Source organism: Corvus moneduloides, chromosome 3 (genome assembly GCF_009650955.1).
Source record: "Corvus moneduloides isolate bCorMon1 chromosome 3, bCorMon1.pri, whole genome shotgun sequence".
In the NCBI taxonomy this organism is placed as follows: Eukaryota; Metazoa; Chordata; class Aves; order Passeriformes; family Corvidae; genus Corvus; species Corvus moneduloides.
In genome coordinates, this window is record NC_045478.1 from 91,487,209 (window position 1) to 91,501,624 (window position 14,416).

Below are 14,416 nucleotides of genomic sequence, written 5' to 3' on the forward strand. Positions count from 1 at the left end.
CTTGTTCATATTAGATAAAATCATACCTGATATGTTTGAATGATCTTTTCTTGCCTCCCAAGAAGGGGTGTGGTTTGTCATGCATAAGCTTTGAGGCTTTGTAAGCATTCATTTCTACAAAATCCAAGGGCTTTCATGGAAAAAAAAAAATCAAATCTCTTTTCTAAGCTTTTTCATGCTCTTCTTGAAAGAAAAGGATGGAAAATTCTTCTGAAGTCTGTTGCTTATGACAAACGTGAGACATTAGGAGTATACCACCACCAATATCCAGATTGCAGTTCAATAACCACCACAACTTTTGTAAAGTAATGCCTGGTCAAGAGAAGGACTTGACTGAGAATAATACAGCACAACTTTCCTAAGAATAAGACATACCTAAGGGTGCTAAAGGTGCATGAATGTCACAGATTACTGTGCATGGACAACATACACAGGCATGGGCAGTAAAGTCTGTGCTTGCAGATCACATTTAGGAATGTAACGCACACAGCAGCTGTGGGATCAATTCAATAGGCCTAGTGGTTTCTAAAAATAAGAGGTGTATTACCTGCATTCTGCATAGAGCTGTCTGTGGTTGTCAGTACCAACGTTCATGACAATGCACAGAAGCATTTATTCTGGACTGTACACTAAATTTATAGCAATGTCATTCGAAAGAATATTAAGGAAAAATACATGCTTATCCTTAACTGCTTCTGTTTCAGCTGTGTACAGGTATAGATGGGCCATGAAACTGATGTGTAGCTTCAAGTTAGACAATAAACAAGGTTTTCACCTTGATTCAAGAAGTGAATACTAACCAAACAAATGTACATGGAAGTACCAGTCTGAAAAACTTTGATCTTTCTGCTACAGGGTATTAGTAAAAGTCCTTTCATCTGCAAGAGACAAGTAGAGGAGATGGAAAGCACAAAGGAAAGACACACCATTATTGGTGAAATCAATATATTATGAGCATGGGGTTGCACTATCAATTATTTAGGTTAACAAATAAGACAAAAGGTGCTGGGTTGAAGCTCCTCTATCACAGATCTGATGGGTTTTTTCTATGCAAATAGAAGAGAGATGTACTAAGAACCCACCCCAGTTAAGTGTACAGTAAAGACAAAAGTACTACAGAAAGTTTTGTTTCCATTCTCCCACATGGCTACTCCACTCATCCTCTAAAACAGTTTCTTAAATGCTTTTTTAAATGTTGGTATGATGTATGAGTTTTCCAGAAAATTTCTGAAACCACAACTATAGGATTTCATGTCACCAGGAATGTCATTCTTTGAGAAGATTCATTTTGATGTTGTTCAGAGATCTGGCACATGTGTTAGATTAGGGCCATGTGCAACTTGAGCAGTTGTAAGGACCAGATTATGGTTTTGGGACCCCCTATCCCTGCTGGTCACACTCATATCCCACATGGGGTGCCATGCTTTCACTGGTCCTCCCATGCACATACCTGCTGGCTGCAGCTGCAGAACAGCTGGGCTGTCTGTGCTGGGCCACCAGCTCAAGAAGGTACAAAAAATACAGAGCTATTTGGGGAGTTCTCATATTTCAGTTCTTTCCTGTGACCTGTGAAGGAAAGGACACTGGGCTTGATGTTCTGGTGGCTGTTGGCTGAGTTACAGTGTATGGTATACTGAGAAGAGTCAATCCTGACATATCCAGAAACAATTACAACTTATCGACAAGATTCTTATCTGGAGAAGTTATATCAAACCTCTGCACATTTGTGGGATATTATTAGCTACTTGTTCCAAATCATTATTTTTTTTGGTCTCAAATATGCAAACATTTTTCAGCAAAGAAGGAATGAATTAATTTCCTTTAGCTATTTCAGCAAAAAATAAAATGGCAGAAGTTTTTCACCAGACCTGCAGGTTGTTCTGAAATGCTGGATATCACACTCACCATGGTATTTCTCATTCTTGTTCTGTCCTTTACATAGTTAGCTATAGAGAAATTACTATTCTAGGACTGACCTTGAAAAACTCACAGAAACACAGATGTGGAAGAGCTCCATTTGTTGTTTACAGTTCATTAGATTACCAAATTTTTGTTTATTACAGAGAGCTTTCATGGAGGAAAGCTTGATTGAAACAGAACTAGTCAAGCTGCCCAACACACCCACTGGACATGGCCAGTAAAAAGAAGCTACAGAGCCTTAAACTCCATATTATTCTTTGTTAAACTTTCTACCAACCTTTTAGAGCCACAAGAGAGAGGTACTCAAAGATATACTGAAGCTGAGCAAACAAGCTTAGGCCTAGAATCTGTAGCCTGTGTGCATAGAACCAGATTTATTTTTTGTTTGACTCCACCTCAAGTCCTGTTTTAGAATCACAGAATCATTCCGGTTGGAAGGGATCTTGGGAGCCTGTGTGGTTCAAACTGCTCAAGGTTGGGTGAAAACTGAACCAGATTATGTCCAGACATAGCACGAAAACTCCATGAACAGACATCCTGCAAACTTCTTTGGTGACTTTTTCAATGTGTAACTACCCCCACAGAATGTTAGTATCTTAATTTAAGAATCAAACTAGAGAATTGAAAACTTCATCTCCACATTCTGTCTTGCTCACTTCTTAGACACTAGAAGGAGTTCCTAAATAATAATGCAACTCACACTGAACTTTTCAGTATTTCAGAAGAAATACTTACTGCAAGAAAGCTTACAGAGACTGCAAGCTGTTCCAACAACAGTGAAATGCCGAAGTCAGTGTCAATAGAACTGAGTACTGGGTAGCTGCGCTACAAGTTCATGACTCCTAATAAAAATATCACTTGATCCAAAAATGTCTTTGCTCTTTTCTGAGATCTGATATCTGAATTAGAGTAGGTCATATGGGAAGCTTAATAGGAACGCACAAGTAATCTCAGAATTTTCTCTGACAGTTCAGGAGGGCACATTTGCAAAGACTTCCAGTAAATATCAGTATTCCCTTTCTTGAAGACAAACTGAAAGGGGAGACTCATGCCTAACTCTAGATTTTAACACTGCACATAGTAAAACCTGCTAAAAGGAGTAGTAGAAAAAATACGGCAAAAAATAAAACTATAAAATGCCCTAGAAGGACTGAAGAGAAACCCGTGGAAAGAAAAGTCTGTTTGAGGCCTGAAGGGACAGGTGTAACAAGTGTCTTCTTATTAGAACATACTCCTACAGTTTTAAACTTAATTCCTATGTAATACTGGGAAAACCCCAAAACATATTACATAAGAAGAAACCTGAAGTACTGTGGCAAGGGAATCATTGCAGCTTGTCCAGCTGCTGCTTTGAATCCATGGCTTTTTTCCGATTGTGATCATCTTCACAGAACAACTTGGGAGACACAAAAATAAAAAAAAGCTCTTCAAGAGCTTGTCGTTTCAGCCGTAATCTATGCTGACTTGAAGCACAAAATAGTATTCAAAACCAAGAGAGTAAGTTTTTTATGGTGTGTGACTTCACAGTTACCACAGGATGTAGTCTAATAACTTGCAATGTTCTACACAACTACATATATATGTTTTCAAAATTAATCGTCCTTAACTGTTTCAAAAATTTAAAAACTTATTTGGTAAATATTTCTAAAAGTACCTAATATGTTACAATAATTGTACAAAGCAAATTCAAAAGTATCTCTATTTTGGCAGAGTAAAACTCTTTTAAAAAGGCAAAGAGGTACTGGTTTTGAATTTTCACCCGGTTGTGCTATTGGTAGCTTTGTCTTAGAAACAATGAAAAATCAACATCCTTTTTAGCAAGCACAATCTTAACAGCTTTCTGGCACTCAGAATTCCTATTTCCTTTGAAATAGACTAAAGAAATTAAACTCATCCCTAAGGAAAACGGCCTTGATGCCACTAGAGGTCACCCTAGGAATAAAATCAGTATGCTGCATGCACAAGAACTTTCACAAAAACACCACTGTTGCTTGACATTTCAAGCACAAATGCATAGAAGAACATAGCTCACAGAAACATTGTGAATATCAAAATTTTGAATTCCTAAGAGAAATCTTTCCCTTATTCTGAGGCTACTGCAAACTGACTACACTGCTGTTTAGCATATTTTAGCCCTTGGATGCCTGGTAGCACTGGGGACATGTTGCCTTATCTCTTGCGAGAAAAAACCCCAACCAAACAAAAAAAATGCAACCAACCAACCAAAAAAAAAACCAAAAACAAAACTCCTTGAAATTATGGACTTCAGATTATTTCTCTGAAGTGCTTTATTTAGCCCATACATAAGATATCATTTTTCAGCACCAAGAATGATAGTCTTAAAACAGGCCATCTATTACTCTCCATGGACTATGCTGGATTTGTGTGGGAAAACACAAACTGCCAGTTTCCTCAGCTTCTGTCATTTTGTGATTGAAAACACGTGTGTCTCTTCATTTCATGGCATTAGTACAGATCAAGACTCTTCTGCTTCATATGAAAAAAGTTAAATGTCATCTCAGTTCTGGTTTGTAAAGTGGTGAAAGAAACCAAGCCCATTTTATTTAAATATGGATTTATTTAAATAATAGATTAACTCTGATGCAAACCAGCAGTTTGGAAGTGCTATGTGCTTTCCATTCACACAGATCACAGCAGATGAGTTCAAGACAATTATAATTATTAGACTAATTAATGTTATATATGTCTGTAAGAGGATGCAATGGCTGCAGAGAGGACTACCATACACTTCCTGAACCCACCTTATATCCAGAGCAGGTACAAACTGTGGTGGACCAGCATTTCTAGTGGCATGAGCCACATTGGAAGGGTTCAAGGACAGGAATTGGATGGAACTTTGAGCAACCTCATATAGAGAAAGATGTCCCTCCCCATGGCCGGAGGATTGAGCTGGATGATCATTAAACCTCCTTTCCAACCCTAATCATTCTGTGATTCTGGGATTTAACACTCTGGACAACTGGGAACAGCAGTTCTCCGTTTTAACTCTTCTGATACGCAGAAATGTGTTGGACAACATATTTGCATCCTGTCAGGTATCAGATATGTGGTAGTGACAGCATCACAAGCATTGGAAGAACCATTGCTTGAAATCTTTTCCTAAAACTGGCTGGAATACTCCTGCAGGAGTACCCTGATGCATTCATTATACAGCACTGTCTGTCCCTGCTGTACTCTGTGTTGATCATGTTCTTTCACTTCTAGTCAAGGAAAGGTAAGCAAGCAGAATGAAACCTGCTCTAAAGAAACACAGAGCAGAGAAAAAAGAAGGGCATAGACTGATACTAATATTTTCAGAACAGGCATCTAGCTTTGAAAATGTAGGAAAAGATGGTACAGGCAAAGCTGCAGAGGAAAAAAAAAAAGGAAAAATATCCCTATTTTTTATTGAAACAAATATGCGTTACAAATCCAAATATAAAAATAACATGCCAAAACCTTTGCTCTTAGGCATCTGCCACACTAAGTCAAATGCTGGTATGCATTTTCAGGGACTCAAACATATCTATTGTTTCTGACACACCTCTTGATTTTATTTTTCACAAGGAATCAACTTTTTCAAGGGAATTTTGCTTAACAAAGAACTCGGAAACAGCTCTTTGAATAACATCAGAAATACAGCATCTTATTTCTAAAATTCAAGTTGTAAAACCTGAAAAAACAAGCGATTTTTGTTTGGTTTGGTTGGGATTTTTTTAATAAAATATTGATAAAACTGTTCCTTAATACTGAAATCTGTACAAAGGATGCAAATTCCTTACAAAGACCCACATTTGTCCTATTTTTTTCATTTCAAGTAGCTCTACAGGGACAATGGAGTTGGACAGCAATTTACTCCCAACAAACCTCCTCAGAAGCAGAAAGGTTTTGCCATCAGGCTCTACATTTTACAGAAATACTACTTTAAAGCACCATAAGACAATGCTTCACTAGAATCAAATAAAACACCAACTTTTCTTCCACAACACTGCAAACCCCAGGAAAAGGTTTTCTTTCCACTCTTTTCTCCCATCTTTTCCACCCAGTTTTTGACACAGTGTTTTTGCTGTCAATACTTAAGCAGTGTGCACATTATTTCATTTTAAATACTGCCTCAAAGTGCAGTTAGGCATGCAAAAGGAACTTTGAATCCTGCCCAAAAATGCAGTTAAATGTGTTACCCTGGAAGATCTCAATCCAGATAACTAAAATAATTTATTTACATAATAAGGTATTTTTTGCAGTTAATAAAGATGAAAGGCACACTGAGATGAATCCTTGCAAATTTACATAAAGTATTCAATGTTTCTGGTGGTGTGCTGACAAACTTTGAGCGTCCCTTGTCTCTGATGATACCTCCCATCCATTTATGTCCTTTTTTAACTCCCAGCATATGGTGTTTTAAAAGAGATCGCTAAGAGCAATGGGCTAAGTAGTGGTGTTTTCCTTCAAAAAGAAATCCACATCTTAAGTACAGCCATAAGGGAAACAGATCTGCACTTTAAGATCTGACTAGAATAGTTTCTTGAAGGGTTTTAACCATAAAATGCTTTAAGTTAAGGGGGAAAAAAAGGCAGCTGGAAGATGTTAACTTGGTTTTTAGTTGAAACAATGGTGTGTTTTATTTCATGTTGGGATTTCAACAGACTCTTAATTAGACTTTTAACCATGCAGTTTTCATTTAAAAATATCTTGATGACATTCTGATCATCAGGAAGTTCCTGGGAGACTTGACACCTGTTACTCTTTGAAAGAACATTCATCCAGAAGGGCAGGCAGGCAAATAATACTCCCCAACTCATAGAATAAATATTAAGTCTAAATATCCAGAGTATTTAAAAAAATAATGTAAATACTGGAAAATACTTTGTGCGGTCCAGACTTAGTGAGAATACACAGAGAGCAATGCTCAAAACAAAAGGCAAAAACACATGGGTTGCCTGCTGTGAGGAGAAATACTAACAGAATATTCACACTATGAATGTATAGCTGGTAAAGTCACTACTATGGCATTTCCTAAGGACATGAAAAAATCTTACTTACCTATGTTATGAAAAACAGCTTAGTTATCGAAAACAGCATTTGAAACACAATTTTTCTATGTAGTAAAAAAGTCAGTGTACAAGACCAGATATTATCATTCAGATTGAAACACACATTCAGAATATATTAGTTCATTTTTCAAAAGATTGAATAAAGAATTCTCGTAAACAGCACCTCTATGATTCATCTTGATGTAATTTGTAAGAGTGGCAAAAAAATTACTAAATACATGGTATTCAAACCTGAAGTGAATTAAAGAAAACACTCCATGTTATTCTGAGGACAGCACCTTTAGATTGAACTTCAGAGGAGAAGAGGAGAGGGCAGGGGAGGGGAGGAGTTGGACAAGACTCACAACAATCATCTAGTCTTCTTCAGGGCTGACCAAAAATGAAAGCATATTAAACCAGGGTGTTCAAATGCTTTCCAAACAGTCAGGTATGGGGCATTGATCACCAGTCTAGGAAGCTTGCTCTTGGTAAAGCAACTTTTCCTAATGTCTAGTCTGAACCTTCCCTGATGCAGTTTTGAACCTTTCACATGTGTCCTGTCACTGGATAACAGGAAGATGAGATCGGCAAGTCCTTCACTTGCCCTTCTCACACCGATAAAAATCAACTGAGTTTGATTCCTGGGCTTTACTGACATGGACAAAATTATTTTTAGTGCTCATTTTTAAATCAAAATAAAAAATGATAAAGGTATGAAACAATAAAATCATCAGCAAAGCTTGAGATGCATGGGTAAATTAGAAACTGTTTTGTTATTCTGCAGTAACTTACTTGCCTGACTTTTAGAAGAAAAGATAGTCCCCAAATTTTCTCTCTCTCATTAAGAGACAACTGTTCTCTGTGTTATGTATACATAGAAATACACATATCAGCTGCAATCTGGTCTGAGTTAGCTCCATCTTTTATGTGAAGTAGGTCCATGAAGGCACATTTTGGGATTCTTTTATGGATCTAAATGAGGGGGGGATCTAAACTATGATTGCCCCAGCAGTTTTCCGTCAAATTTTGGCTGAAATTTACTGTCCCAATAGTGGAATTATGTTATGAACACTCCTAGGCTGTTTCAGTACAAAGTCAGTGGAGTCAGCTTAAAGCATCTTAAACCAAATTTGGATGACTTTACACTTATGTGAACAACTTGCACAGACACTTTTAGCTTTACAGTGTCAACAGAAACTGCAAGAAATAACTTCTCAACTTCAATAACTAGATGTGAGACAAATGAGCTGTATATGCCTTCAGTCCCCCTTGGAATGAGAAAAATTAAGAAGAATGTTAGATTGTGGCAACATGGCTACTAGCTCAGCCTCAGGACAAATCAATGTCTGTTAATGGGAATTCAGATTAGACTCATCAGAAACCACACCCCCAGATCTGTAAGAATTGTGTATTATTTTTCTCACCACACATAAAATCAGATGCCTTTTGAGTCAATTTTCAGGGCAAGTTCACACAGTCCCTGTTCTTTGGGGCATGGACCATTTTAGAAATACAGTGGCAAAAAACTGTCATAGGAATTACAACCTGCCTCCCAAGCAGATTCAGCCCCGGGAGAGCTCGTTGCCCCTGTTGTATCCTATTGTATCTGAAATGTTATGCTCTTACCGAGAGCTGCTCTCTGAATCTGCCTCTGGATCATCTTCCCTTTCAGATGGTCTGTAAAAGACACAAAATGTAAATAATTAGAATTCAGAATGTCAAAAATCAATGAAGTCATTGCCTATTTCCCATCATTTGCAACTCCCTGTGCTGCGGGCCAATTTTAGGGGTTTTTTGTGATCCAAAGGACAAGTAGATTTCTGAGTTCTCTCCTCTCTACTGGCAGTAAACGAGTAGGCACAATGTGACTCTACACATAGTGAGATTTACATATACTCTACATATACTGAGATTTGTCTGGTAAGAAAAACTGAAAATGAAGCATTTACTGTCAAGCACTTTCACAGGATAATGATCTCCTGCTGCTAGACACAGAAGAAGTCCAAGTGGGACCAGAAGATATACAGAATTCCAAGTATTTGTTCGAAATACTTAAAGGTGCTTATGAGATAGTAGGTCACTAGTCCACTCCTTTGCCAGTGAAAAACTAATTTCCCACCGACCATTTTTTCCTGTCTGTCCTGCTTAGTTTTAAGTATCCCATGCACTATAGCTTCTGCAAGTTCTACTACTGTCCTGGTTCTGGCCAGGGTGAATTTTTTCAGTTGCTGGGAGAGGACATGGCAAGGACCATGAGGTTATTCTGTACCACCTCACATCATTGCTGGGGGCAGGGGAAAGGGACACTCTTCTGGTGAGAAGAGTCGAGTAAAGGTGGCAGAGGGAGCCATCCTGTATTGTCTAATATTGGGGAGGTTTTCCATGTGAATGGCTTCTTTTCCTCTACTCTCTGTCATTAGCATGGTTGCTATTATTGTTTGTTTTCTCATCTCACTGCTGTTTCCAGTAAATTGTTCTTATCTCGACCCGTGATCTTTGCCTTTCTTACCTCCAACAGTCCTCTCCATCCCACCATAGCTGGGAAGGGGAGGGGAGAATGGGGCAGTGAGAGAGGGCAGTGTGTGGTCTGGAGAATCTTGGTGGGGGCACTGAGTTGGGGAGTAACATTCCTAAATCACGGCAACTGGATTCACTGTGTAGATGCCATTGGTTTTCAATCAAAAATTAACCAATTCCATTATCTCGACATTCCTAGTTAGGCTCCCATGCCTCATATAATTCACTTTTATCCTTCTTTTATCAATTTCCTCCCTGATCTATGACAATGGGCCAGTTTCCCAATTATTCCAAACAATAGATTACCACATGGGAAGCCATTATTCATAGATATTAATGGAACCAATAAAGGAAAAACATAACTCTAAATATGCAATTTCAGAAGGCTATGTATTCTGAAGAGGGATGGGATTATGCCTCTCAAGTTTTCAAATTAAAACAATTTCTAAGCAGAGACTTGTTCATAATCTTTACTAAGCTGTAAGTCTGGATACCAGGGAAAGAAAAAAAATCCATGCTGCATTCACCTTTTTTTCCCCCAGACCTGTGATTATCTATATCATATTAGCATGCATTTTGAATTAAGAATATAATTTTGCTTACAAGTGAAGTCTTACAGAGTAAGCTAATCAAAAGCAAATTAAGTCATTAAAAGCTGGCAAATACTTAACTAGAGAATATAAAAAAACATTTAAATTCACAGGTCATGAGAATTAGATTGTTCTGTGAGCACAAAAGAACCATAACAAATTAAATTTCTTTGGAAATTATGAGAATACTTGTTAAGCATTTAGTAGCATTGTAGTAAATGTATTATTTGCAATACATTACAGTATAACAGTCAAGTTTTGTTGTTTTGAATGTTTATAGAAAACAAACAAAAGAAAACACCCTACTTAGTCCTTGACTATAAAATAGGCATAGAGTTGTATTTTTCTGCAGAGGAAGTTTTATTATTTTTAATTATTTTTAATTATTTTTAATTAAACCAATTAATTTTTCTGTAATTAAAGTTATCAGTAAAATTAGGAAAAACCTTCAGCTACTGAGAAACAGGTTAAGTGAAATAACTAACTTCATCTAACCCTGCTAAAAAACCAAATAAATCCTCCATCTCAGCTGTACTAACACTCGACCAAAAAACCACATTCAGTTAAATAAGCTGATTCCTGTAACTATAGAAAAATCCCCCTTGATTACTAAATTTTACCAATAAAAGCCCAGTTGAATGATCAACATTCATGCTATTTGTGCTTGGAAAGCTCTATAAAGCAACTCAGTTGATTTCAATACTCAATGAAATGTGATTAAACATGCTACTTTTTCCTCAGATTGCTTTTTGCTATACTGACTATTTAGATTCTTGTATTCTATCTCACTGTGTCACACGGTGTGATGTTACTCACTCAATATTGAGCCATGAGACAGTAATGAAGCAATTTGTAGTAGTCTTGAAACTCATCTCAATGGATTACCATTAACAGAGATGCCTCAGAAACTATCTATACATTTATCTTTGTGTAAGGGCTCAGAAACTCTCTTTCGTAAGCACTGTGAGCTGCAAAAGGCAACTGCCACTCTCATTTGAAAAAAATGGTTCTAGAAATAACAACAGGCTGTTCATCAAGAGCCACCTGAAAATAAAGGTGACATACAGTTCTCAATCCTGTCAATACATAGTGTTATTTCTCCTTCTTTAACCTTGCTAGGAACAGATCATCAGCAATCTAAATATTTTGCATTTCAAGTCGCAATGAGGTCAACCGAAAAAAAGCAGGCCAAACAAGTCAATGAGAGTAAGATCAAACAGATAGGCAACAGCTTGCAATCAATACAAATATGTGGAAACACAAGAACACAAGAACAGTGGAAACACTGAGACTGTGTTTTAAATGATTATAGCCAAGAGGCTTGACTATCAATTAGGTAGAATTTACTCTGAGCGCAGCTGGGATAGAAACCACAGAGGCTGCGGAAGTTCTACGTGTACTGCAAGCTTTGTCAGACCATTGTCAGAAACTGTCCCAAATGTTCCTCTCTCCCTTTGTACACTTCTGCACCATCCATGACATGGACCATAATGTTGCAAGAAAACTTCTTCTATTGGCAGCTTTGTGAAAGAATGAGAAGTTTGAATCAGACAACATGTAATCAGAGAGGAACCAAAGAAAACTTCTCCATTGGCTAGAAAAATAAAACTTCATCCTTACCATTCTTCTAGAAAAAGAGTTTTCTTTTTCTTCTTTAAATAAAAATAGAAAGGTGACATTTATCCAATTCACATAGTCCAAACTACCTTTTCAGGGCAGCAAAAACTGAACTTCATTTCCTAGAAAACTTCCTGAGGAGAAACTGAAATTGTATTATGGGAAAAGTAGGCCAAACATGAATTCTGATTCAGGGGACATGGTGGTATCATGAGGCACCTGACTATAATTCCATACCAAGACTTAGCCAGCCAGATATGATTTAATCTTTCATTTTGTTTTAATCCAATTTGAAATTGGACAGTTTGTTTAGATTTCATTTGGGAAAAAATTGTTTTCACGTAGAAGCTCTTATTTTTGACAAACCCTTAAGATTTTCTGCGTATGTTTTTGATTAAAATAATCTTGTTTTGTTTTCACTATAAATACTTGTGGGGGAGAATGAATGTTTCTGACCTGCTCTTCTTTTCTGCTTCTGAGAACACCATTGCCCCAATGCTAGGCCTGAAGTTCATAAGTGACAGAAGTAGGGGATGATTCCAGTACTGTTGCCTGCACAGATCTTCCCATATAAACAAAAGGAAGATTTTAGTCTTAAGTACTGCCAGTTCTACAATCTTCATAAACACAAATATTTACCCAAAGAAATATGAGGAATCACATTCTCATAAAAAACCCCACCATGTCTTCTGAGTCCAACAGTGTAAAGCTGTGGACAAGGTAGGTCTTAAATGTGGTTTGCAAAAATTGAATTTAAGATGTGGAGAACATCTCTCAACATATGGCTAATTATGTTTTCTGAAGTTTCACCAAAAAAGAAACTAAAAATAGGTCTATAGCTGATACCAAATAATTTTTTCCAGCAGAGTCATTCTTCATTTGGAGATAACGGTCCCAATAAAATGTTGACTGCTGCAACTCCACATGTTTTGGCAAGAAAAGTAGTTTTGGGGAATTTAAGAATTCACTCAGCATGCAGCCAGCTGTCATTAGGCTGTGATAAATCTGTTGGTTTTGGCCTGCATTTCTGGACACATGTGCCATCCTGAGATATGGAAAAGAGATGAACTGGTAACACAGAATTCGGCTTTGTGACAGGAGACAAAAGCAAGGAGAGAGATGGAGAAGACAAAATAGAATAGAGAAATCTAATTAAGAGTGATGTAAAGCAGAGGAAAGTATCCCATATGGTGACTAAATATGACAGAATACATAACTTGAACAACATGGCTGTCCTTCAACTTCTTGTCTTTGCGTTGTTCCAGACTGTTTCAAGGATCTGAAATTATCTTCCAACGTATTACAGACAATGAATGCTTTGACCTGAAGCATATGCTTCAGGACAATACAAAAGTGAATATGTTACAATTAAAAAACCACTAATTTAAAAAAGTGTTTTTGTTTTGTTTGGGTCCATGTTACAGGTTTTAAAACTTCTCTTATGTTTTATTAGATTCTCAATATAATACTATTATAAGGTTTCAAAGACTGCTAACTCAAGCACTGACAGGCTAAAGCCTTTGTCAATGATTTCTCATCTCTTGTTATTTTTTAGTATTTCTCTATTATTTTACATTTTCCAAGCCTGCATTTATCTTAATACATCCTTTCATCATGGAGATCCTGAAACCTTCACACCTCAAATAGGATGCTGTATGTTTTACTTTCTTCATTGTTAAATCATTTTTGGTGTTACATAAAATATCTAGCAGAACATCCTCTTATGCATCCAGGGCATCTGATTCCTGGAATTCACGCTCCAGGGCATTTTGGGTCCCTAATCATGCTATGTGGTATTAGATGTTTCTTTTTTTTTCTGTTTCTCACACTGCCACACCAGTCTATAGGCTGGGGGTGCACAAGAAGCTGTGATGGAACTCAGCTGGGACAGCTGACCCCAGTGGACCAAAGGGATATTCCACACCATGTGGCATCATGTTTAGTTAAAAAAGGCTAGGGAAAACAAGAATGAAGCAGAGCCATTTGGAATGATGGTATTTGTCTTCCCAAGTCACTATTAGGAGTGAAGGAACCCTGCTTTCCTCAAGATGGCTGAACACCTGGCTGTTGACAGGGAGTGAAGGAATTCCTTATTTTGCTTTGCTTGCACACACAGGTTTTGCTTTACCCATTAAATTATCTTTATAACGACCTATGAGTTTTCTTACATTTACCTTTCTGATTCTTTCCCCAGTCCCACCAGAGGGGAGCAAGCAAGTGGCTGTGTGGTGCTTTTTTGCCAGCTGGGCTTAAACGACGACAGGAAATAAGTGGGGCTTTTGTTTGTAATGCAATGCCCCTATATTTGCAGTTGGACCCGGCTACCACCCAACTATGAAGACCAACTCAAGACTCTCGATCTATCCAATCTGATTCATGAAGTTGCATGCGCCCACTTGAATCAGATAAGAAGTCCTGCTGAATGAGCAGAAATTAAAGATGTATATTCAGCAAATAATCACTCAGAGACAAAGAGGGGAACAATCAGATAACTTCCATGAGCCTTGTACAGATATATTTTTAACTGAGCTTGAGGTTAGAGTTATAACAGCTTACAAAGTATTCCTGCAAGTAGGAGATATTGAACCCAAGTGTAGATATTCAAATGGAACAACTTCTCAAATTGAGAAGATCTAACAGATATAGAAAATCTTACCAGATGTGTTAGAATATTTTTTTTAAATCTGGTGATAAAATTATATAAGAACACAGTCTATGATAAAAAAGTATCTGACAAGA

At 37.3% G+C, this 14,416-nt stretch overlaps 1 protein-coding gene across 6 annotated transcripts in view; it reads right to left on the reverse strand.

Annotated features, from left to right (window-relative positions):
- KIF6 (kinesin family member 6) overlaps positions 1–14,416 on the reverse strand; it is a 158,193-nt gene that overhangs the window by 21,678 nt on the left and 122,099 nt on the right. For all 6 annotated transcript variants that reach the window (XM_032102745.1, XM_032102744.1, XM_032102742.1 and 3 more), the window contains one exon: positions 8,580–8,630. In XM_032102745.1, coding sequence (XP_031958636.1) covers positions 8,580–8,630 — 51 coding nt within the window. The remainder of the gene's footprint in view (positions 1–8,579; positions 8,631–14,416) is intronic.